Source organism: Microtus pennsylvanicus, chromosome 8, assembly GCF_037038515.1.
Source record: "Microtus pennsylvanicus isolate mMicPen1 chromosome 8, mMicPen1.hap1, whole genome shotgun sequence".
Classification (NCBI taxonomy): Eukaryota; Metazoa; Chordata; class Mammalia; order Rodentia; family Cricetidae; genus Microtus; species Microtus pennsylvanicus.
The window spans coordinates 97807909-97834267 of NC_134586.1; the positions used below are offsets into that span (position 1 = coordinate 97807909).

The following is a 26359-nucleotide window of genomic DNA, read 5'->3' on the forward strand; positions in this document are numbered from 1 at the left end:
AGTAGAGCGAAAACCCAGGAGATGAAGCCAATTTTCATGGCCAGTGAGGCGGCAGAAGTACCCAGAGGGGCCAGAAGCAAGACATGGAAGAAAGTTTTAAGAGGAACTTGGGTCCTAGGGAACAGTGGGTTCTTGCAAACAAGCAGAGCTTCCGGTGAGGGGTTAGGGAGACATCCTGGACAGAAGGTTTAGAATGGAATGGTGCTAGAGGAGTCTTAGCAGGGATTATCATGTTGACACCTGTGTGTTGTAGCGTGTTGTACTGGACTGTAATATTATTATTTTTTTTTAAATATTTATTTATTTATTATGTATACAATATTCTGCCTGTGTGTATGTCTGCAGGCCAGAAGAGGGCACCAGACCTCATTACAGATGGTTGTGAGCCACCATGTGGTTGCCGGGAATTGAACTCAGGACCTTTGGAAGAGCAGGCAATGCTCTTAACCACTGAGCCATCTCTCCAGCCCTGTAATATTATTTTTATTACTCTTTAGATTGCGAGGAGAGGGACTTTCCATTGCCTTTTGAGTCCCCAGCCCTTGACTAGCTGGTGTTGGCTTGGTGGTGAGTAACTGGTAGCAGTAGTCATCATTAATAATAAAGGCTTTTAACAGTGACAGTTAAAATAGTTCCCGATCAATCAAAGGATCCCAGTCAAACGAGGTGACACACACCCCGAATATTTCCTATGATCCGTGTTTTACTGTGTTTCTTTTTATTAGCAGGGAGTGATAAAGAGGCCAGAGTATGACTGAGTAATGGCTAATATGTACATTTTAATAGTAGGGTACACTTTCTAATTAAAAAGTAATAGCAAGGAGGAGGAATTATTGTTGGGTTAAACATAGCGAAGCTCTGTTCAGATAGTTTACCCTGTAAAGAGTAAGTAAGTATTGATGGGCAGCGGCACTCCCTTTGTCCACATAAAACTGGAGAAGTCTGTAAGGTCCTGTTGAGCTGCTGGCCTCACTCAGACGCTGGTTTTCTGACCCCCAGTCCTCTGCTCGGGATCTATGCTCGGGGTCCTTGTCATCCTTAGCTTCCATTCAGTTTTATAGTTTGTGGAGTTCTGGGCATTCTGTTTCTCCTGTCTTTGCCTGGTGACAGGTGAAGCTGTGCCTGTGTCAGTATGGACAATATCGCCCACTAGATCCTGATTGGCGGGTGATCGTGACAGTCCCGACCAACACCAGGTTGATTCAATCTTCTGATTCCAGAAGGAGCACTCCGATTAGTTGCTTTCTCTTTTAAGTAGTTTCTGACCCTACTGTAAATTAATCACATTTAGGTCGTATATTACTTGCTTGTATGTGACTGTGATGAAACTCCACAGCCAAGTCAACTGATAGAAGAAAATGTTTATCTGGGCCTATGGTTTCAGAGGGCCAGAGTCCGTGGTGGTGGAGGGAAGGCTTGCGGCAGGAGCAGGAAACAGAGGAGCCCTTGGGATGGAGTTGTAAACTCTCAACGCCTGCCCCCAGGGACACATTTCCTCCAGCAATGCCACACCTTCTACACCTCCCAAACAGCACCGTCAGTTGTGGGGGACCAGCTATTCAAACACCTTAGACTGTAGAGGACATTGCTCATCTAAACTACCTCACGTGGAAATGGGGATAGTGGGCTGAGCTGATCCTTGTTGGGTTTGGGCTCAGCTTAAAATTACGGCTTCCTTGCTCTATGACTATGAAAAAAATGCTTGTGTCCCCTCGCCCCCCCCCCCCCCCCACATTTCCTCATTTTTAAATTAGTAATCATTTCACAGGCTACCAGGGTATACTCTGGGCTAGTGGAGCCTATATGCTGCCTCAATGTTGTCACCGCTCAATACGTGATAGTTACCACTTGTCACCTAGACTGCAGGCAAAACAGTTGAAGTGTGTGATGTGATTTCCACAGGGGGGTGCCTACCACTCCCGGGCCTCTGCTGGTTTCTTACATCATAGGTTTCCTCTGTGTGCTTCTGTAATGGTGCCTTCCAGCTCTTGTTCCAGATGATGTAGTAGCCACCCAGATGTCTGATGGAACCATCCAGGGTTGCAGCTGGTGAGTGGCACTACTCACGTAGGCCTTGGATCTGATGACCCTTGTGCCCATTAGTTTCCAACACACACTCAAAACACACTAACAGACCTTCTGACACGAACTGAAGTCTGTAATGGGATGTTTGAGAGTTCATGCATTGGAAGGTAATAAGAGGCCTCACCAAAGAGTTCTTTATTTTATGAGTGCTTGCCTGCATGTTTATCTGTGCACCACATGTGTGCCTGGTGCCTGCTGGGCAAGAATCCCCGGAACTAGAGTTACATCTCTGGAACTGAAACTGTCATGTGGATGCTGGGAATTGAACCCACGTCTTCTGGAAGAGTAGCCAGGGCTCTTGACTGCTGACCTGTTTCTCTAGCCCCCTTTCCCCTCTTAAAGAATTATGTGTTGGCTTTATGAGTTGAGAGCAGAACCTGTTTTTCTGCCTGCACTAAGTCTTTGAAAGTTTCTCCCAAAAGAAAAACAACGACCATTAAAATCATATATGCCAAACCGGGAGTAGATCGGAGCACACACAGGTAATGTCAGCTGAGGATGGATCTGCAGCATCAGGCAGCCTAGACAACAGAATGAGATCCCATCTCAATAACAATAACAAAATTAAATCATATGCTTCCCAGCCAACCTAAAGGTGGCACTTTTTCCAATATTAACTTCTTCCTCTTCTTCCCCCCATCTCCAACTCAGTGTAGGGAGGTGTACTAGTGATTCAGTTGTTCAACCCAGGGTCTCAGTTATACCACACCGCCAAGCTATAGTCACAGGTTTTTTTTGGTTTTGATTTTATGATATGATCTCAAAACATTGTCCCGGATGGTTGTGAAGTTATCTTTCTCCCTCTTAGCCTCTTGTGTAGCTGGGGACTTCAACTCACTCCCTGTCCCCCTCGTTGTTCTATCTCTGGAATCTTTCTTTGTGCTTGGATTCCAGTTCTGCCATCCATAAAGTATCTTTTTTACCCAAGCCTTTGGGAGACTTTCCCCAAGTGTAGTTTTTAGGATGATCTGTGTAGTAGATTTTCCAACAACCGCCAGGGAGCCCAGGTCACGTAGGAAGGCTTCCTGACATTGACTGAAGTGTCAGTTCCCATCAACCGTGTGACATGCCAGTGGATGTTCCTTTAGATCAATTCCAGGTCTTGGCTGCTGCCAATGAGAGCGCTAACCATCCCGGCCGCGCTGGTCCGAGTGGCAGAGTTAAGAGCAAACGAAATGTTGCTGTTTTCTCCACTAAGTCTTAGAGTGATTTTTATGCGATCAGAGTTCTTGTTTTCAGTCTCAAATTTTGAAACCATTTATTTAAGTTTAATTTATAGATGATATAATATTCAGAGCTTATATGCAAGGTTTGATCAATAAGCGAGGTAGAACAGAGAGAGCAAAGTATACACTGTTAGATGACAAGAGATTGCCATAGTTTGCTTATAATTTAAATATCACAGGAAGCCATTGCTTTTTAAATAATCTACTTACTTTAGAATGATTGTAAGTTTATAGAAAGCTGTGTAGAGAAGGCAGTGGATTCTCATAGACCCACATTTGGTCTTCCCGGTGTTAACACATTACATCAGTCTCTTATCATAGCTAGTGAGCCAACACTGATGCCCTTTTAAACTAAACTCTGCCATTTGCTTGCATGTTGCTAGGTGCCATAACGTAATAGCATTGATCTCATTGTTTCAATAATAGAAATGTATGTTTAATTTCTTCCTGACTTTCAGATGGTGCTTGCTTTTTTTTTTTTTTTGAAACTGCTTGGCCTTTCCCAAGTGTGTCGTCACTGGGAGTACAGGTTTGTTGCTCTCTTCCCCCGTCTTTGAGATAGGATGATGTAAACCAAGCTGGTCTCAAGTTTGCTATGTTGTAGATGATCTCAACCTACTGAGACTCCTCCTCCTGGGTACTGGGGTTACAGAGATGCAGCAGAACACTGAGTTTATACTGCATTGGAGATTGAACCCAGGGCTTTGTGCATGCTCAGTAAGCATGCTGCCATCCAATTCATACCCCTGGGTTCTTCATATAAGGACTAGAACGGAGTCCAGACAGACCCGGAGCCAGCCTCATGAGCTCATCTAGACCCAATTACCTTCTAAGTGCCATTACACCGGAAGCTGGGGCTTCAGCACGTGTCTTTCAGAGGAACACAAACCTTACGTGTAAGGCTCTTTGCAGGTCTCCATATTACACAGGAGTGTAATTGCATATTACATTGTAGTGGTATTTTGTTTGTGTTTTAACAAATATGCTTGTCTGAAGATCAGAGTGCAGAGCTAAGCCACTAGAGACCAGGGATTGGAGGCACACACCTTTAATTCCAGCACTCGGGAGACAGAGGCAAATGGATCTCTGTTAGTTTAAGGCCACCCTAGGCTATATGAGATTGAATCTGTCTAAAAGAGAAACAGCTCACACAAAGGGGATCCCAACACTTGGAATCCTATGGCTTTAATCCCAGCACTAGGGAGGTAGAGACAGTGATATGGCTGGGCAGAGAGAGGAATATAAGGCAGGAGACAGGAGCTCAGATGCAGTCTGAGGTTTGGTGGAGATGGGTGCAGTCTGAAGCAGTAGTCAGAGGATGCAGTCTGAGGACAGGATTGCCTCTTAGGTCTGAGCATTGTAGAGGTCAAAGGTCTTTTTAGTGTCTGGCTGAACTGCTTCTCTGATCTTTCAGCTTTCACCCCCTAATATCTGACTCCGGGTTTTTATTAAGAACAGTTAGAATTCGTGCTTCAGGTCATGTTTTCTTAGGCAACGTCATGCTGTGGCATTTCCTCGGGCTTCTGTTGTTTTGACAAACCTGACAACATTTTATAGACTGTCCCTCATGTGGTGTTTGTCTAAAGTTTTCCCTCATGATTAGTCTGGACTTCTGGGTGTCTGGGGAGAAGACCACAGAGATGGTGTCTCTTTGATCTGTCATGTGGGTTTATTCTGTGCCGCTACCCCCTGCTGACATTGGCTTTGATCACCTGACTGAGGAAATCTGTTAGATTTCTGCCCTGGGAAGTTGTTCTTTATTACTCCAAGGTTGCACTCAGTAGAAGCCAGTCTGGCCAGCCCAGGTACGGGTTCAACTGCTGGCCGTTCACGTCTCTGGTCCACTTGTATATTCTGCTTTATTTCATTTTGTTTTGTTGCTTTATTTGTTTGAGACGCGTCGCATGACCTTGGATTCCCGATCTTCCTGCTTCCAGCTCTTAGGTGGTTAATATCTTTTTATAAAAATTGTGTTGGTGGAGGCTGGATAGATGAATCAGACTAAAAGCACCCATTTGCAGAGGGACCTGTATTCCATTGCCAGCACCCACATGGTGGGCTCACACCCATTTGCAATTCTATCTTGGGGATCCTATATCACTCCTGGTCTCTGTCGGCACTGCATGCATGTGGTACACATACATACATACATACATACATACATACATACATACAGGCAGGTAAAACGTTCATATACGTAAAATAATTATTTTGTTATTGGTCCTGGAGAGATAGATATGTGGTTAAGAGCACTCACTGTTCTTGGCTGAGGACTTTCTGGTCCCTTCATAGCTTACAAGTGCCTGTAACTCCAGTTTCAGGAGATCCACTGCCCTCTTCTGGCCCTTGTGGGCATTGGCACACATGGCACACACACACAGCCACATGTATACACATGAATAAAATATTTGTGGGTGTGTTAGTGTGTGTGTGTGTGTATGGTAAGAGTGGAATTGGGGGAGCAGTTGGAGTGTGGTTGCGGTAGTCTAAGGCTAGGTGAGAACAGCGCACGACTCTGAGCTGATCTTACTAGAAATATTCTTGGAAGAAGAACGGATGTGACTTCCTGATGGGTTGAACCTGGGAAAACGCACCATCAAGGCTGCTCTGTACATCCTAGTTCTCAGCCTAAGCACCGGGGCTAGTGATGGAGCGGGCTGGGGGAGGAGTGCCTCGGGAGCATGGGAAGGAGTCCGCGTGATGGGCTAGTGATGGAGCGGGCTGGGGGAGGAGTGCCTCGGGGAGCATGGGAAGGAGTCCGCGTGAAGTGTCCCCTTTGGCTGTTTCTAAGTTTCAGGTGTGTTTTGCCCTTTGAAGATGGGACTCTGAGGTCAGGGTGTATGGCAGGGCTCAAGATTGAATTTAAGGGTTACACATTTTATCCTCAAATGAATCCGTTGTGCTTTCAGAGAAAGAACTTGGCTTCATAGGATAATCTTTGCTAATTTGATCAGAATCACGAGAAAGACTATAATCTAATAACTTATTTTTCCCCTTCTGAGAATAATACAAATAAAACTAAGAAAAAAATGTGGGTGACTTTGGGTCAGCATCAGTGGCCTCCCTGACTGCAAGTCCAGCTAACAGAACCAGCTGAGCAGAGGGGATTTAGAGCCTGGTGGGGAATTTGACATTTTATCCAAGGGAATGTGTGCACACTCCCCTGAGTCTGAAAGATGGCAAGTGTGGTGGCTTGGAAGAAATGGCCCCCAAAGGGAGTGGCACTATTGGGACGTGTGGACTGAACCTCTGAACTGCAAGCCACGCCAGTTGTTTTCCTTTATAAGCGTTGCCATGGTTATGGGGTCTCATCACAGCCATAGAAACTCTAACTAAGACAGCGAGTATACTGGATTATCACATTTTCTCCCAGAGGGATAGCTGTAAGAAGTGGGAGGCCTCTGAGTAAGCAATGCTTTGATGTTACTTGCCTGGGGAGAAGTGGTCCCTTGCCCCTCTTCCTGCTTCCCCATGCTCCTTCCTGCTCTCCCTTTCTCTGACCCCTGGGGACCACTAGCTGTCTGTCTTGGTGCCTCACATCTTGGTGGTGAAGACTGGCTTCATAATTGGAATTAGGAAACTTCTCAACTGCTATGCAAAACTGTAATCAGTGACAACTTTAATCTGCCATAGAAGCTGACCTGTCCCTGTTTTAGAATTTTGAGTTAGTATTGGAAGCATTCACACCCTTTCCCTCCCCTTCCCAGTGCTCCGCATTTTTAGCACTGTAGGTACTGGTGTGCCCTCCCCTTTCTAGGGAGGGGATTTTAAAGTTCATGTTTGTAGGAGCATAGATGCAACCACTTGTGGCTTTAGAGGGTAATGGAAGCTTCTCCCACACTTAGGCTTAAGGTAAACCTTAGGTTTCCATCTAACCCTGTGACTCTAGAGACAAGTGGCTTTGGAAATGGTGTTGCCATTTCCTTGTTTTCCTTCATGGTCTTGGTCACAAACGTGCACACATCCAGTTCAGAAGGGAGATGTGTACTCATGGTGGTGTGGTTGATCCCCAGAACCTCCCTGCTCACAAAAGCTTCTGGAATGTGCCTTTATACAGCTTATTTCCTTGACGCTTCTGGGAATTCAACTATTGTAGGTACCTGCTCTTGCCAGGGTCTGGGAACCCCACAGTTTTGTCTGCACTTTATGTTGCAAACTAAAGCGAGGCGAGGAACAGACCACCCAAGAGACTTGTTTTATTTTTATTATTATTATTTCTCGAGACAGGGCTACTATTTATTTTTGACCGTCGTGGAACTAGCTACGTTGACCAGGTTGGGCTTGAACTCATGGATCCACCTGCCTCTGCCTCCCTAGAGCTAGGATTAAAGGCGTGCTCCACTGTGCCCATTTTGGAAAAGACCTGTTGATATCTAATGTTGCAGCCTAAGGCAGAGTAGGGTGGATGGGTAGAGGGACAGAACACAGGAGAGAACCTTCCCAGGGTCTATGTCACTTGCTGGGGGGTGGGGCTTCTAATTTTTCCAGTGGCAGCCTTCATGATCACACCTTTGTACCAGTCCCAAACCCTGGATATGCATCAAACACAAGTTGTCTTGACCTGGGTAAGTAGAGCCACACCGTGTGCAGGCAACCCCGACAGGCTCCTGAGGTTCCTTATGGCTAAAGTCAGACTCCCCCAGAGCTGGTGTGAGCATCTGGAGCAACTGTGACCAGAGCGAAGCCTCCTGAGGCAGAAGTCAGGATGCAGTGGTTTTGCAGCTGGAGTAGACCCTCCAGTCTTCTGCGAAGTGTTCAAAGCAGCTCGTTGGCCATGACAGTCTCGCCAGTTGTTCACCAAGTAGCTGGTTTGATTGGCAGCTCTTCTCTAGTTGGCAGAGCACAAGGGAAGAGTGACAGCTATCTCTCATGTCAAAGAACTCATCCTTGTCTTTGATCATTTAAGAGGGGGAAACGTCACAGGGTGTGGACAGTAAAGGCCCAGCATTCTCAGCAGTACTTAATCATGTTTACCCCCCAGCCAGATACTCTGGGAGAGTACCCCCATCTGCCTGCCCAGTCAAGGTGACCTTCAGAACTAGGAAATTAATGTGCTGTTCCCTCACCGATTATTCCACCAAGGCCTCTTACGCGTCAAGCTCTCGTTTACATTTAGGGCTTGTTTTTATTGTTGAGATTTCAGATTCCACAAGCACGGATAGTAAGTAGTTCCTGCCTGCATCCTATGAAATGATGATGTTACTATGCCAGAGGCTGCTCAGTCAGACAGCTGGAGCAAAGATTTGTGCTTACGGCCCTGTACATGTCTTGAGATGGCTACTTTAGACACTAGTCGGCCCCCATGATGTCATGGGTGGCGTTTATGGGAGCCGCTCCTACTGTGTACATGGCATTGTGTGTGGCTCCCAGCAGGGGCTTCTCTGAGAAGGATCGCATTTTTCTTAGAAACATGAGGAGGAGGAGAATCTTCATCAAAGTAAAGCGTTTGCAAATTTGACCACCTTAGCTTTCATTAGTGCAAATTTCCCGCCATGCATCTCAAAACTGAGCTAGTTTCCCATGGTTGATCACTGCTAACTTTGACTGCTTAGTTATGATGCTCCTTCTCAGCCGAGCAGGGAGGTTCGTTCTTCACCTTGGAGTTGTTGTTAACTCCTTGATGGGGTGAGTCGGTAGTCTGGGATCCAGCTGGGTTTCCATCTGTGGCTTTCACCCCAGCTCTGGAACAGGCAAGTCTGGTGGGTACAGAGGTTTGGCAGCTCTCATACCTTTTGCCTTCATGGTGCACCTTTCTTGGGAGGCTCTGTGTTGCTCACCCCAGATGAGAGACTATGTCGATTGCTTGCCATCAGTTTGCCACGCGTGGTGGTGTAATCTGGAAGACAAATGCTTGTGACTTATGTATAACTGTTGAGCTCACCCTTAATGTAGCTTTAAACAACAATAAGAAGACAATTTACATTGGCAGATATCTCCCCCCCCCCACACCCAGTTTAGGAACAGTGTGTTACTCTGCATAAGAAAAAAGAAGATGTGAGCTTACAAATGTTTAATAACATTTATTTGCTCACTAATGCTGTGCCAAGAATAGCTGCTAGGGCATACAGTACACAAAAGGAAAAAATTCCCACTCTCAGCCGGAGGAGCTCTGTGAGTTCAAGGCCAGCCTGGTCTACAAGGCGAGAGGCCAACCAGAGCTATACAGTGAGACCCTGTCTCAAAAAACCAAAACAAAATTAAAAATCCCACCCTAATGAGTATGTATTACAGTGACAATTTTAGTGATTTACTCTAAGATCATTGACAGTGTGGCATTAAGAGGCAAACTAACCAGTTTCAACTTTGGCAGGAGCGGTGTCTGCAAAATTTAAAATTAACAAAGAAAAGGAAATTAAAAATTCCTACATAGATCAGTGTGAATTATTTGTTAAGATGTATTACGTATTTAGTGGCCAAGGATCCTAAAGGCAAAAGTGTCTTGAATCTGAGATCACCATTAAGTGCTGATAGGAGAGGCTGGGGAGATGGCTCACTGGGTAAGAGAGTATATTACTCTTGCACAGGACCCAAGTTCAGTTCCCAGCGTCTCCTTGAGACATCACATAACCACCTGTAACTCTAGCTCTGCAGCAGTGGTTCTCACCCTTGGGGGGAGGGTCAAACGACCCTCTTACAGGGGTTAAATATCAGCTATCCCTCAAATCAGATATTTTCATAACTATTCATAATAGTAGCAAAATTACAATTACTTTTGGTTTTTATGAAGTGATCAGAGAATATACACAGAAACTTGTCGGTTAATCAGCCCCTGGCCTCCTTCCTTCCTTCCTTCTTTCCTTCCTTCCTTCCTTCCTTCCTTCCTTCCTTCCTTCCTTCCTTCCTTCCCTCCCTCCCTCCCTCCCTCCCTCCCTTCTTTTCTTTCTTTCTCTCTCCTGCCCTTCCTTTCCTTCCCTCCCTTCCTCCCCCCTTCTCTCTTAAAAGTGTTTGAATATTCTACCTGCATGTATGTTTGTGCACCATGACCATACCTGGTGCCTGAGGAAGAATGTGGGTACTAGGAATCGAACCCAGGTCCTCTAGAAGAGCAGCCAGTGCTCTTAGCTGCTGAGCCATCTGCTTTAGCATGGTTTATTGGCTGTCTCTGTCTTGCACCCCCTATGCTCCTCTCATGCTTTACCCATTCTGGAAGAGCAGGTTGTTCACCCAGCAAAGCCAGTGTTTTGTGAATGCAGGATTACGATGGGTAATTGACATACTCTTGCGAGGTAGGAAATAGTCCCGAAGGCATGACAAACAGACCTCTGTCCCTTGAGTTCTGAAAATAGCCACCCACCTACCATAAGACCGAGCAATTGTCATGGCCCATTTTGTCTTCTGCTCTCTTTCCGGCTGGTCAGCTTTGCGATGCAGGGACAACCATGTTGAGGCATGTAGTGTGTCTGCTGTGCCTGTATGGAGGAACTTGCCACATGCTGACCAGCTGCGTCTTTTTGCTTCCCATACTTTTCAGCTTTGTAATTCTGAAGCTTCTAACGGCAGCAGCTGATTGATTGAGTTTTATGACCACGAGAACCACAGGAGGGATCTATATGTACTGTTGTGTTCTTAAGAGCTCAGTTAACTGTGCTGTTCACTGTGAACCTTTCTGAGGCCTGAACCCTCCCACTTCTCTCAGTAAATTTCCTGTGAGCAGGGAGAAAGGAGGGGAGGCTGGTATGGTGGAGTAGTGAGCTAGAGTGGGGTGTAGGTGCAGCAGAGGACGTGGCTGTGTTCAGGTTGAACTTCGTGTACAGCGGTGATCTGTAGACTGTTCCTATAGCCTACTCTGACGGCTCCTAAGAAGGCTTCCCTTGTGCAGGTCAAGACCCCTTGTTTTGCAGAGGACCTGGATTTGACTCACAACCATCGGTAACTCCAGTTCCAGTGTTGCCTTATGACCTCTGCAGGCACCAGGCATGCATGGGGTGTGCAGACTTGCATGCAAGAATACTCATCCACATAAAATAAAACGTCTAAATCTAAACATTTAAAAATTGTGTTTATTGGTGTTTCTGTGGGTATTGTATGCACTTTGTGAGGGCAGGCTTGTGGGGGCCTGGGTACCACAGTGTGCACATAGAAGCCAGGGAATGACTTTGTGGGGCGAATTCCCCCAGCCCTGGGACTTCACCGCCATGTCTGGATTTTTATGTGGCTACTGGGGACCTTCATCATCTCAGCTTAAAAAAGAAAGAACTCTGCTGTCTGAAAGGGAAAGTTTATTATATATTTCCTGGTAGTCTAATGTATCTTCATTAATTTAAAATCAGGTTTTTTCTTTTTTATAAAAGCCTATTGACATTTATTGACTGGATTAATGAGGGAGAAATTAATATCTTCATGGTACTGGATCTCCCTGTCTGGGAAGTGTGCCTTTTTGCATATCCATGCATTGAAAAAAATCTTCCTATAGCATTTAAAATTTTGCATATGTAGGTTTGTATATTTATTTTTAAGATTATGTGTACTTACTGTTTCTTGTTGCCATTAGATGTGGGATTTTGAGTTTTGATCATATTTCCCCTATTGTCTGTTATCACATGAAAGCTCGTGGTTTCTGTCCTGAAGTTGAGCGAGATTAGTGACTTGTCTAAGCGCACATTGTTGGTTCCTAACAGATGCCAGCTACCCTTTGCTGACTGTTTTGCCCTCTTCCTGTGTTGCTCTGTAACTGATATTTTACATAACTCTATAGTAAACACCCAAAGACAATTACAAATTAACCAGAATGAGTTATCTTAATCTTGTCAGAGTGACATTTCATAAAAGCTTCATTGAGTAGTTAATTATTTTCTGTTACTTCCTGTTCCCTCTGCTCATTTGTAGGTGTTTGAAATTGTTGGATGTGGTATGCTGATTCTGAGTCTGTGTGGAGCCCCCCCTCTTTTAATAAGTATCTATGATAGGATTGTTTCATTTAGCAATGTGGAAAGCTAGAGATGCTAAAGCCAGTCTGACATTGTTCTTTTTTGTTTTTGTTTTTCGAGACAGGGTTTCTTTAGCTTTGGTGTCCATCCCGGAACTAGCTCTTGTAGAGCAGGCTGGCCTCGAACTCCCAGAGATCTGCCTGTCTCTGCCTCCCAAGTGCTGGGATTAAAGGTGTGCGCCACCACCGCCTGGCGATTTTTTAAAAACTATTTCTTGGTAATTTCATACATTTACATAATTATTCAGATCAAGAAATTTGAAAGTCAGTCTGATGTTGAATTTTTTATTATTCTTTTAGAAATGTTCTTTTATTATTTATTTTTGTTGTTCTAGAGTTATAGGTGGTTGTGAGAGCCACCTGACATGTCTTCTGGGATCTGAACTCAGGTCCTCTAGAAGATCAAAAAGCACTGTTAATTGCTGAGCCTTCTCTCTAGCTCTATTCTTTCATTTCTTAGAACTTAAAAAAAATCTTTTAAGTGACTTTTAATGTTTACCTGCTGTCAAAGAAGTAATAAATTACTAACCAACATTTTATATTTCTAAAACACTTAGTATAGAGTTCAATTTTGACTTTAAGAAAACTATATATTGGTATTTTACAGTTTAGAAATTGTGGGTCAGGTGTGGTGGTGCACACCTTTAATCCCAGTTCTTAGGAGTCAGAGGCAGATGGATCTCTGTTAGTTCAAGGCCAGCCTGATCTACATAGAGTTTTTCAGGACAGCCAGGACTACACAGAGAAACCTTGTCTCAAAAAACAAAAGAAAGAAAAAATTGTTACAACAAACTCCAGAAAGACCCACCTTTCCTTAGTTGGCTAGTATATACATGAATTTGACAAAGCCAAGGGCTTTGGAAATGGTATTCTCCAAATGGCATTTGCTCGTCAATCTATGGTGGAAAACCACATTGTGGTTTTCATGTTTCTCAGAAATTTCCCCCTGGGAAGATGCTGAGGCTTAATTTGTAACCTTTCAGAAGAGGACAGTGTCATTTCCTCAACAAGAAAGCCTTAATGTTTCCTCAGCACCTGCGTGGAGAAAAACCAGATGTGTGCACATTTGCACCCTTGGTGTTGTGGAGTCAAGAAGAGCACTTGTCTTGCCCAGGAAAATGTCTCAGTAGTAGCTCTGGAGCTGGGTGTCTGTCACTCAGGGGGGCCGGGGTCCTGACAGTGAGACTCTCCGCTGGCGGCAGCATCATGGCCTCACTCAGGTCTTATTTGTGAGGTTAGCGAGAAATGAGGATGGTCACCACACAGTCCTGCTCTCGAGAAGCTTGCCTGTCAGCCGAAGGGGACTCTGGGAGAAGCACTACAGAGTGTTTGCAGAGGTGGGTTTAAAGACGCACGGGACATGAGGTCGAAGGGCAGGAGCTAAGGGAGAAGGCGATGCTGGAGGTTTGCACAGAGAGGCCACTGACAGCACAACTTCCCCTGAGTTCCTCCAGGAGAACGTGACAGTGTTTGCCCCAGCAGAGAACAGGCTGGATTATGATGGGCACTTATGACCCTCCTGCTTGTGGGGTTGGAGGCAGGGGGATACCTACAAGCACCCTCCCAGGGTGAATGTGTATTGCATGCATGTACAGCATGGTCTTTCAGTGAGCTTAGGATTTTAGGATGTTATATGCTCAGCAAGCATAGTAGACTTAAGGTCTATGAGCCTAACATAATACTAGCTGACGGTTCCATGGCTTGACCTGGTAGCTTAATTTCGTATCTAAAACACATTTTATTTCTTAGGACAGACTCATGGTCGCTTAGATATAGCAGGAGTAGACTGCCCCCCCCCCATACACAGGGTTTCTCTTTGTTGCCCTGGCTATCTTGGAACTTGCTTTGACTCACAGAGATCTACCTACCTCTGCCTCCCAAGTACTGGGATTAAAGGTGTGCAACACCATCACCTGGCTAGCCTTTTCGTTTCCTTTCCTTTCCTTTCCTTTCCTTTCCTTTCCTTTCCTTTCCTTTCCTTTCCTTCCCCTTTCTTTCTTTCTTTCTTTCTTTCTTTCTTTCTTTCTTTCTTTCTTTCTTTCTTTCTTTCTTTCATGTCACAAATACAGTTCCCATACAGTAAAGTGTAAACGACATGAACGGTAGAGGCAGGTCAGCTGTTTACCAAGTATGGCTCTTCTTGACTTAGACTATAGCTTGAAGACACTTCCCAGATCGCCTGGGTGGATTGTTATTAGCTTAGTCTGTAAATCTCAGTCGCAGGGATCTGTGACACACATTCAGTCCACGGCTCTGTAGAAACAGGTGACGGTCTTCCATGCTCTGATGGTTCCTTCCCGATACCTGGATGCTACAGAATTGAGGTTCTGGATGGTGGAGCCACAGAGCAGCAGTAGCTGGGCTCCTTCAGTCACAGCAAGGCAGAGCTACCTTGGGCTGTTGCGTGACCCTCTGTCTTGTTGTCTTGTTGCCGCTGTTACGTACTTTTCATGTCTATTTCCAATAATACCAGTGTAACATTCATAAATAAAAGTAAAAAAAAATGACCAGGGCCCAATATATCTCTTCTTGTAACCTGCTCCCTCCTGCCATAAACAAGCACTTAAGTGACTTTAGTAGTGACATGAAGTCACCTTCATATTTGTTACAGTTTGATCACTTAGGTGGATAGCCTCAGCCAGTGTGGATTATTGCTTGCTTTTTGGGACCGTTAATGAACTATGGTTATGTTTGTATATGTATGTGTGTCTGATCTTGCACAGGAGTGTATGCTGAGTTCAGCGCGTGTTCTGGTATTTATGCCGTTACTTCCATTATCCTGTCTAGTTTCTCCTTGGATGAACGTTATCACAGTATGCTTGGGCATTGTCTCTGTCTCATTCATTGCCGGTGTTCTGCCCATAACTAGCGGGTGGCTAGCTGTAGGGAGACAGTCTTTGATTCTGTAAGAAAATGCCAACCAGTTTTCTCAAGTTGGTGTTAGCCATCTGTGAGAAATCCTTACTCAGACATTGAAGTCTACACTTGATATTGCCAGACTTTAAAGTCTGGCTTACGTGGTGAGAGGGCAATACTGCCTTATTTAGGGCTTAGCTAATATTGACTCACAAAGATTTAAGACATGAGTCTATGTATCTGGGCCCTCTCATTTCTGCTTGAATTTGAAGTTGGGTCGAAGCAGACTGTGTTGGCAGGGAAGGACATTTGTTTTATAGTAAACTGCACGTGAATTTTACCTGGAGAAGTTATATAAAAAAGTTCAGCCCCATTTCACACACAGGAATATCCAGAAGTCTCTTTGTGACTTTCCTGCTGATGATTCTGCACTAACTGTACCCGATGGAGCTGAGGACAGCATCCCCAAAGCTGAAGACATTCTGTCTTGGGAGCTGGGGAGCACCCTTGATCTTTGGCGCTTGGCTGTCTGCCTGGCTTCTTTTCATTCTCCTGCTAATCAGTGCAGAGTCTTACAAAGAATGTGTATTATACAAAACTCCTTCATGTTATTACAAAGTAGCGTTAGAACAGGGCATCCCATTGAAGTCAACTGTGTTTGTGATCTTCTCTTTAGCAAACATGCTGGAAACATTATTTCAATGTGTTCTATATACGTTTTGAAACGGGATCTCATTATGTTGTCCAAGCTAGGGTGGAACTCCTGGGAGTCAAGCCATTTCCTGCCCAGATCTCCCAGGCACTAGAACTAACTATAGGTATATGACACTATTCCTGGTTATAAAATTATTAATTAGGTATTTTGCATTGAAGACATTACTCGTTCTAAGCCTTTGAGGTCTGGTGTGTATTTGCACTTAAGACCCACCTCAGTTCAGATATGCAGTTGTGGCCATGTGTGGCTCCCGGCTGCCATAGTGAAGGATGAAAGCATGCTAGAAAATTGTCATGAATTTTGAACCCCCGGGAGCCCCTACACCTGCTCCAGTAGGTGAAGTTTAAAGCTTGAGAAGAGCAAATGCTGCCTGTTGCTCATCCAGGATGTGACTGTGTGCACTGTCACAGCTCTAAAGCCTGTGCACCCCGAGTCCGTGAGCACGCGGGGAAAGTTTCAGTTTGGGAACCCTGAGGTAGAAGCGCATCCTCCATCTGCCATGTGATGCCCCTGATGACCCAAGCATTGAGGGAAATTTGGAGTTGTGAATGCAGTGAGGTGTTCTACTTAGACTCGGGCTGCTGGCTCTGGGGGTGCTACGGTGGCTAAAGTAGGAAACTGATGAGTATATTAATGTCCTTAATGCCCAAAGTTCAGCACTCAGATTTCTGGTTTCTCTCACTCAGCAACTTATTTTCTGCTTCATCAACTATTTTCTGTTTGTTTTTTTTCTACTCAAGACATGCCTAGACGCACATCACGTATTTAGGTATTGCAGTTGTGTGTGGTGTCAAAAGCTAAAGACCACGTGTGCCATGGAGGAAACACACTATTCCAGGAGAACACAGGTACAGATAAAAAGGCAGTCGCAGACTGACAGATGCTCTCTGCAAAACAGTGGACGCGAATAAAGAAAAAAAAAAGTCACCGGGAAAATTAAACCCAATAGAAAAATAGGAAGAGGATGTCAAGGGGAAGCTTAATGTTCAGCAGATTGATGGGGGAAAAAAGACAGCTTTAAAAAGCAGTGAGATAATAAAATCTTCTGTTCACAAACTGGTGAAAATGCAAAGTCTGCCAGAACCAAATGTCGCCAGGCTTGTGGCACAAGGGCACGTACTTGCTGAGTGGGCACCTGAGCAGGCCTAAGCTGCTTAGAGAGCAGTTTCGCTGCATGCGCTTCAGGGGAAGATGCTTTCCCGTGAGTCTGAATCACAAGTCACACAGCGGAAAACCGCGCAACAAGTATTGCAGTGCATAAGGTGCAGGGTGTGTACCGCCCAGACGGACACCAGGAACGAAAGGTTGAGAGTCGCTGCAGGGGCTCCGTCTGTTTAGAAAGTTGGACATTCAAAGCAATATAAGATAGAAAAATGCATAAAACGTGTGACCATACACAGGGGAGTGCTACAGCCGTCTCTAGACTGGTGAGGAATGCAGGGGACAGGGTTGGGAAGGAGTATTGTGCATATCCTGGGGCATTTCAAGTCTTTCTCCATGACCTCGTCCAGCTAATGTCTTGATGTCTAGTTTTTCTAGGCTGGAGCATATGGAAACAGAATAGCTTATGGTTGGTAGCATGGGCTCTGGTGCTCACCTGGTGATGGTTGAGCTACCTACCGTTAGCGAAGTATGGCTGATAGGCACAGACTCTCTGCTGACAGCAGTAATGTCTAGCATCAAGTACACAGCAGGCATGTAACGAGTAGAGATACGCATTTAGTGAATGCATGTGCACAGACCAGCTGACTTTCTACATTGTAACTTGTGCTTTTCATTAAGAACATTTAATAATATCTAATTTGTGATTTATTTTCATGGCTTGTGTGCTAGGTTCTTCTTTCAAATGACTCCCCCCCACTATCTTTTTTTTAAATATTTATTTATTTATTATGTATACAATATTCTGTCTGTGTGTGCATCCAGGCCAGAAGAGGGCACCAGATCCCATTACAGATGGCTGTGAGCCACCATGTGGTTGCTGGGAATTGAACTCAGGACCTTTGGTAGAGCAGGCAATGCTCTTAACCTCTGAGCCATCTCTCCAGCCCCTCCCCCCACTATCTTTTTTCCCCCCACTATCTTTTAAGAGTTCTTTGTATTTATATTTTAATTCTTTTTTGAGACAGTTTCACTATGAAGCCCAGTCTGCCCCGACCTTGAGATCCTCCTCCAGTCTCTCTGTCCAAGTGGTCGGCAGGAGTATATTTTAATATTCTTTTTTCTGCATTGTCAATCACAGTGTTGGAAGTTTTGTTCCATCGAAGCTTCAAGTATTTATGTAGGAAATCTGTTTTATCCATAAGTTGGCATTGTTAAATTATTATTTGGATTAGATACGCACTATTCTCTTACATTATCTAGGATGTCTATGGTGTTAACTTTCACATCTAGTCAGGATAAGCTAAGGTTTGCTGCAGTAATAAGCCATTCCTAAGATGTCTAGTCTTTATCGCCCCCATGTCTGATCATGGGCTGGCATTGAAGCCTTTGTACCTCATCATTTCTGGGACATTGCAGACAAAAAGGCAGATCTGAACATGACTGTTCTGCCCCTGAAGTACCTGCCTGCTTCAGGTACCAGTCAGTCTCTCTCCATTAAGAGTTGGAACACAGTGCCTCACTAATGGGTTAGCTTGTGCCCCTTAGAATTAAGACTATTTCAGAGTTCTATTGGATATGACTTCTATAAATTGTCTATGCCATCCAATTTTCTTGTAGAGGTCATAATTTTCCCAAGAAGGGACTTTGCTTTCCTTTCCTTGGTTTTGCAGTATTTTCCTCCCTTTTCATTTTTCATTTTTTCACTTTTCATTTTTTGCCCTCCCCCCATATATAGTCTTAAAATCTTTAAGTACTTAAAACCAAGCAACAAACAAAGACTATCAGTCTGTAGTTTCTCTTCAGGAACATTCGTGGTTTCTTCTGGAAAACAACTTCTAAAATTCCTAGTTGCCTTTACAAATTTATTCTGGGGCATTACTACTGTCTTTGAATGTCCTTTAGTCAGTGTTGTTGCCGTCACTTAAAGGGGCACAAGGTACGTAGGGTTGAGTGCCATGTCCCTTGCTGATGAGGAGAACAAACCCCTGACAGGGCAAGTCCTTTGGTGTATCTTCAGCTGGGGCTTCTTTATCAGAGTCTCTGCAGCTGCTGTAAAGGCTGCTTCTGTGTGAAATGAGGAGTGTAGTGAGTCAGGCTCAAAGTAGCCGGGGTTTTCATTTTCCTTTCTCTCCTTTGTCCTGTCTGCCTTCCATTCTCCACTTCCAGATTACTTAAAGCAGTTTTCTCAAAGGCATATCATTTCAATATCAGGTCACTGGAACAGGATGCAGCGATTCCTCTGTGTTGCGAGAGATGGGTTCTAGAACCTTGCCAGATACAGTGGATGTTCACAGCCCCTCTGTAAAATGTACTGTATTTGCCATAGCCAGTGCACATTCTTCCGTTCATTTAAATTGTGATAAGTGACCTGGAATACCTAGTGTGATGTAAATGCCGTGTAAACAGCTGCTTTGCTGGACTGGTGGGGAATAACAAGGGAGGCCGACGTGTTCGATATATATATATGGTATGTTCAACCCATGGCTGGTTAAAACTGGTAGAGAGCTGACCGCATTGTTAAAAGGATAGTTTTACATTGGTATATGTGCATACAAGCATGTACACACATGGTCTTTTACACACATGCACAGACTCAGAGAAGAGTTTGCAGGCATTAGCGTTTTCCTCCAGTGTGGGTTCCAGGTTTTAAACCCCAGTGTCCAGGTGTGGTGGTACAATCCTTTAACTTTGGAGTCATCTCCCTTATCCTCGTCCCTCTCCCTAAAAGGACATGGGTCATGTTGGATGAAGGAGGAAGAAGGGGACCAGAGAGAGAGGCAGAGAAGGCAAAAGAACAGATATTAGATACTTAAAAAAACAAAATAGCACATAGAACAAGATAGGTAATTCTGTTTGGAAGAGAAGGATAGATGGTGTTAACTTTAGGTTTTAATAGTTTTAAGATACATTTAAGAATCATCAAGAAATATTCCCCATACCTTGTCCTCTGACCTTCCAATGCATGTTACGGCAAATGTGCACACACACACACACACACACACACACACACACACACACAGAGAGAGAGAGAGAGAGAGAGAGAGAGAGAGAGAATAAATATTTAAAAAGTAAAAGAAAAACGAAGTCCTTTTATTCCAAATTCTTCCCATTTAGAAGAAAGCATCTTCCCTGTAGGCTACATCCCAGGCATAGCTATCTGACAAGTAGTGGGAAGTGAAGGGTTTTACTCCCCGGCTTTAGTGACTTCACCTAAATACTGAGACCATTTCCTGATCTATAAAATGTGCCCCTGGGAATTTTTCAGCTACTCTTGCCAAGGTCACTGGTAAAGCTGTATTTACTTAACTAGAAAGCCAGTTTGAACTTGGTGCTAGGGAAGAGGGTGAGTGATTGGGAGAAAGATACTTTCCAGAGAGCAGTGGAGATCTGCTAGGGTTGGCAGCTACTGCCCCAGCCTTGCCCTTATGGTGACAGTGCCTACAGCCTCTTGGCATCTGTTCCCTGGGTCTTCTTTTACAGTTCCCAAGACTGCTTGCTTTTCTGCTGCTGGGATCCTTTAGCTTTAGGGCTCAGGCAAGGTCCTGGCCAACTTCATCTTGTCTCTCTGTAGCTCCTTTCCAAGGTGTCCACAGCTCTCAGACTCAACATTTGTCTCAAGGCTCTAGACCAGTGGTTCTTAACCTGCGTTTGTGTTGTGATCCCTTTCACGGGTCTTGGAACCTGTTATTAGATGCACACATCCAGAGTGCCCTTGCTGAGCTCGCTCCCTCATCTCCCCACACACCCATTGCCCCTTAAATTGCTTGTTCCTCAGGATGACCTTTCCCCTATTGTCCAGCGTGGGGCTCTCATTCCTTGGGTTATTGGAATCTGTATTGGACATTTTTTTTTAAAGTAGAGTTTGTGTGCCAGAAATTGTGGTTGTGTAGAGTGAGGCCTGGTCTCAATGTCCTTGATGTGAAAGAGTAGATGATTATTAAGTCTGTAAAGTTTTATAGACTACTTGTATTGCGGTCATAACTTCATGTTATATAAAAATGTGTGACAGAGGGTGAGCACTGGGAGAAAGCAAGCTCCTCGGGGTGGTGGCACTCTGCTGGCACCGGGAACTGCTGTCCCTGCCTGCCAGTCCCCTTGTCACCTCGTTTTGACATTTTCATTGAAGCTTGTTCTCAAAACAGCTTCTACAAGGCTCTCTAACGTCTGCCAGTGTTCCTGTGTGTGCATGCTTTTCCTGTCAGAGTCTAGTTACCCTGGGAGAGGGTCAAGATTTCCTTTCCAGCTCACTTGTGTTTTTTTCTCTATTGCAAATGCTCTATATTTTTTGTTTGTTTAATTAAGATACATTTGAGAGAAAGGATGGAAGGACTTGAAGGTTTTTAAAAGTCTGAGAATCACGTAGATAGATGTTAGTAATTAGTGTCAAGAGTAGTCATTTTCCAATTGTCTTTACTTTTGGCTAATTCTCAAAAACACAGTTAAAACTGTAGGAGGAGAAAGTGCTAGAACCCGCCAGAGAGACATTGGTTTGGCACTGAATGTGCTCCAGAGAGCAGCGGTCTCAGCACACCAGCACCGCTGGCATCCGTCACGACACAAGGCAAGAGCCTGCTTGTCTATCATGCAGGAAAGGGGTGCTTTAGATACAGGCCTTTAGAAGTATCACCCTGCACACTTCAGGGGAAGAGTCTCCCAAGGGAAACAGCAACTTCTTTCCTTAAGCCTTCACATTCCACAAGACATCCTTTCCTCAGGCCTGTGGGTGGGGAGCAAGCGCCTCGAGCTTGCCTCTGCCTGTCAGGAAGGTGGCTCTGAGCATGGTGGGGAGTTCAAGGGTAGCCCTGCTAGACTTGGGAAAGGTGTGTGCTCCCCGCCCAACACACATCAAGGGTTCTGTGTCTTACCTGCTATCTTTTACCTTTACCATCTAGCTAAGCCACAGCAGTGATGTTCACACCACAGCAGCGCCATTCTGTTCCACTCCAGGGATAGTCCTGTGTCCCCACGCCACTGAATCTGTAGCCCTAAGCCTTCTTGCCACTGAGGACTCAGGGGAGATTGACCCTGCCCTGAGCATTCTGGGAAGCTTGGAGCTTTACTTTCCCACCATTTGTTAAGGCCTGAATTGTCTAAATGGGTTGCTCTGTCCCTAAACCCACAGAGTGCCCTGTGCTTTCCATCCCCGTGCCTCCACTGTTGTCTCTTTCCTTCCAGGTGTCCTGCACACACCTGTCTCCTGTCAGGGCCGATGCAGGGAATGGATATTGACCCATCGCTTAAACTTGAAGCTCCTCCCTGGGAAATGCCCCATTTGTTGGTTTTTGGTTTTTATAAATGGAAAGAACTTAGTTTTTATATTGACTGTGGTGTTCTGTTAAGTGTAACATTGAAGGATTCCAGTCTGTTGCTAACACAGATTTTAATTTTTCTTTACAGGTCAACTTTGTAGTGTGCCAACTCTTTGCCTTGTTAGCAGCCGTTTGGTTTCGAACTTATCTCCATTCAAGCAAAACTAGCTCTTTTATCAGACACGTAGTTGCAACCCTTTTGGGCCTTTATCTTGCATTTTTTTGCTTTGGATGGTAAGTATTTTGATCATGTGTAAGTGAACGCTGTAGGTCTGTTTGAGAATTGAGTGTGTAGAGAAATACATGGCTTTTGTTCTGAAATTGGCTTACAAAGTTTTCTTTCAAGGCTAACTTTCAAAATCTTTAGAAACAGTGGGTTGGGAATGGGAATCTCTCACTTTGTCTTAGGGAAGATTTATTGTTTATGATTTATGAACAGGGACCAAGGGGGACTTAGAAAGACAGTCTGTTAAGTAGTTCTGTTCGCCCATCTTGAAAATATTTTATGCTGAAACAAGCAGGAAATTGTTGTGTTGTTTGTTCCTTTGGGTTTTCTCTGTGTTGTTGACTCTGACGAGCCTGGGAAAGCCCACTTGATTGACTCTCCTACTGGTAGCAACAAAGAGGCTTTTGTTTGTTCTCAGTGGAGGAAAAATTAAGAGAGAAGTTTTTCCTCTGGATTCTTCAAATGTGTGTGGTGTGGGGGTTGTGTGGTGTATGTGTGTGCATGGTGTGTGTGTGGTATGTGTTCGTGTGCATGGTGTCTGTGTGTGCGTAGTGTGTGTTTGTGTGCATGTGCGTGTTTGCGTGTGGTGCATGTGTGTGTGGTGTGTGCGTGCATGGTGTGTGTGCATGTGTGGTGTACATTATTAGTGTGCATGTGTGTGGTGTGTGTGTGCATGTGTGTGCGTGCGTGCATGTGCACGCGCGCATGTTTGTGTTAGCTAGTCCCAGTCTTCCTCATTTGGCTAGCCTGAGAGCTACAATCTGAGCACGGCCTGTGCTGCTTCTTGGCACCTGCGTGCATGTCTGAACGAGGAAGGCATGGCTGGAAGGTGCTCAGTCACTCTTGGCAAGGCTGCAGAGACTCTGGGTAGAAGGGCTTCTGATGACTCACAGGTTTCCCTCCTGGGCGAGCACTCGGAAGTGCTCGCCATTCACAGACAAGGAGTCTGGCTTGCTCTTCTGCAGGCACCTGTCTGAGCTGAGGAGGCTGTGAGAGAGCTGGATGTGTACCGACTTGACCCGCACATGTGAGCCTTCCACGGCGGGCTGGAGAGCCGGTGCACTCTTAGGCTAACAGTGCGCTTTTCTCCAGGTGTTCAGGCTTTGTCCTTACCAGGGCTGCACTGCCTGGTGTTTCTCCATCTGCCCTTTGCCTCCAACAGTTGCAAGTGTTTCCTAGGACCTCATGAAAAGCCAGCTAAGTATAATTTACCCATGCTTACTTACCACAGATCAATCAAGTGAGCATCATTTGTTTCATCTCTACCATACTGCCTTTGGCTCTCTGATAGCCCTCGGTACTGTACGTGGTGTTGGGATTTTTGCCTCGATATCTTAAGATCCAAGTATATATGGAGCTTTTCACTGTTTGGATGGCATTAAGTATGTATATCATTGAAGTTTCCTGAGGTTTCTATTTTGACTTGTAGGAGCAGTGTATGTTTTTAAACATCATAGAGCTTTCACAACATGGACTACATGGATGGACTGTAGTTCCCTGATTCCCCAGCTTCAACAGTTACTAACACTCCACGCTCCTTATTTTATCTGCCCCCATTCCTGGAGCACACTGAATGTGTCTCTCAGTGTGTGCATTCTCTCATCAGCAGCTAAGTATCCCATATGTGTGTGCAGCCTGTTTTCATGAGGGCTCACTTCACTTTGTGCTCTGTGGAAAGGCAGGGGAGTGCAGCGGGCAGGGGAGGGTGGGTGTGGGGGCAGAGTGCATGAGTCTCTTCACTGCGGTGTTTCACCATGTTAAATCGTCATGGATACCTTCTAACACAGCGTCCTAGTTACCAAACCTGAGCTCAAGGTTACGTTGTCCTGAATTTCAAGTTACATATGGTAGCAAGAGATTTATTTGCTTCACTGGGTTCTTCCTCCCTCTCCTCTTCTTTTGGTAAGAGGGAGAGAGTAAGTTAACTTTTTATTAGTTAGAATTAGTTAATGGTAAGTATTCTGGTTTATTCTTTAACTTTGCTTTGTTAGTGTTTTTTTCTTTTTCTTTTGCTCAGAGGCAACCCTCTCACTGATTTTTACAACTTCCCTTTTGGAGGACATATTGGCTCTGTAAATATAATTAACATAATTGTTCACTTCACCTACTTCTGCTTAGTCTCCCCTCCATTTTTCTTAGTGCCTACAAGCCTCTTATATTCATTGTAATAGCTTTGCTAAGACTATATAGTATTGATTGGCCAGTGAGCTGGCTTAGTGGGCAAAGGTGCTTGCTGCCAAGCCAGGTGACCTGAGTTTGATCCCTAGAACCCACGTGACAAAGGGACTGAACTGAGTCCTGGCTATTGTCCTCTGACTTCCAAAGGAACACGGGCATACACAGCACACACACAACAAACAAATGGAACACAAATTGTCCAGCAGAGTGTAGGGTGATGAACGCTTAGATGTTTGAAGCTGGACAGACCCAGACTGAGTCTCAGTGCTCTGTGACTCGCAGCTGCTGACTTTGGCCATCTTAATGCAATCTTAGCTTTACCCGTCTGTAAAATGGAACCAGAGAGTGCTTACTGCGGCCTGGAGCACCACAGAGGAGCATGAGCTGGTCTTAGACTCAGTCTGTTCCAGGGTGGGTGCCCCTCGTCTGAAATTCCTGGGATTACAAGTGTCTGATTTTGGAATATTTACGTAGACTTTACTGTCTGAAGACCTCGATGAATAAGCTTGCATTCTGGGGTGCTCCAGAGTAGGAAGTTTTTGAGTGGATCTGTGGGTGAGGGATGCCCAGACTGTACTCCCATTATCTGGTTGCTCAGGAGCGGCATTTCTCTGTTCATCCGATCTCTGTTATCCCTTTTCATGTGGTATTGAATTAGCTTTTTACTTCTGCATAGTTGTTTTTTTTTTCCTCTTTGCTCTTTTGGGAGGCTTTTTATTAGACCAATCAGTTGTTTTAGGCAGGCAAAGTCACACGGCTCCACAGAGTTAAGCAAATGCAACATAAAAGAATGCTGCACATCTTTGCGTCATTAAACAAACATTCCACAGCATACACAAATATAACACATCTTCAAAATACTATTCTACAACACTCATGGACTTTCTATGTGTTAGTTCATAATCCTGAAGACCTGAAGTGGCCAGAGTGTTCTTCCCGTGAGCATGGCACTAATCCTATGTGCGTGTACTAATGATGTTGCGTGAGACAGTGAGGGACAGAATAAGGATTGTCACTGGAGTGCTAGAGTAGGGAGCTGCTTCCAGTTGTGGAATTCACAAAAGAGATGTATCCAGAGCTGGTCAGTGCTCTACCTCCATTTACCACAGCAGCAGAGACGAGCATGGCAAGTACCTGCCTAAGTGTCACCTGCAGCCAAATGGTAGCTAAGCATGCTGCCGGGAGTGGGAGCCTGAAGTCTGCCAAGCCACTAGCGTGATGTTTGCGGAGTTCTTTGCTATAGGCTTCCAAGTCTTGATGCCCCAAGGAGATTCCCTAGAAAAGGAAACACTCTCCTCAGTAACCCTCAATCAGACATGCTCTTCCATCCTGTTGAAGATACTTTTGAGTATTAACAGTTCTTAAAAGTACCTAGCAGTCCCCAACAACGTACCTAAAGGTCTGTTAGTGAACTGTTGACAATAAATAGGTAGATGAGATTTCAATTAATTACTTTAAAGCTTCGTTCTATTTTCATTTATATTTGTGTATGTTTTCCTGTCTCCTCAAAGCCCTCTGATTATAGCCAACATTCCAGATCATTGCTTTCTGGATGTGTGTATGTGGTGTGTGTATACGTGTGTGTGTGTGTGTGTGTGTGTGTGTGTGTGTGTGTTTAGAGACGTAATCTAGCCTAGTCTGTATAGCGGGTAAAGTGCCTGTCTTAGGACCTGTCTTGGGGCTGGCTTCTTATTAGTAATATGTCTGTAGAAAAATGTGTAAGCAGTTTTCCCG

At 44.8% G+C, this 26359-nt stretch overlaps 1 protein-coding gene across 2 annotated transcripts in view; it reads left to right on the forward strand.

Moving 5' to 3' along the window:
• Positions 1–26359, forward strand: part of Mboat2 (membrane bound glycerophospholipid O-acyltransferase 2) — a 128623-nt gene that overhangs the window by 18656 nt on the left and 83608 nt on the right. For both annotated transcript variants that reach the window (XM_075984084.1, XM_075984085.1), the window contains exon 2: positions 22310–22455. In XM_075984084.1, coding sequence (XP_075840199.1) covers positions 22310–22455 — 146 coding nt within the window. The remainder of the gene's footprint in view (positions 1–22309; positions 22456–26359) is intronic.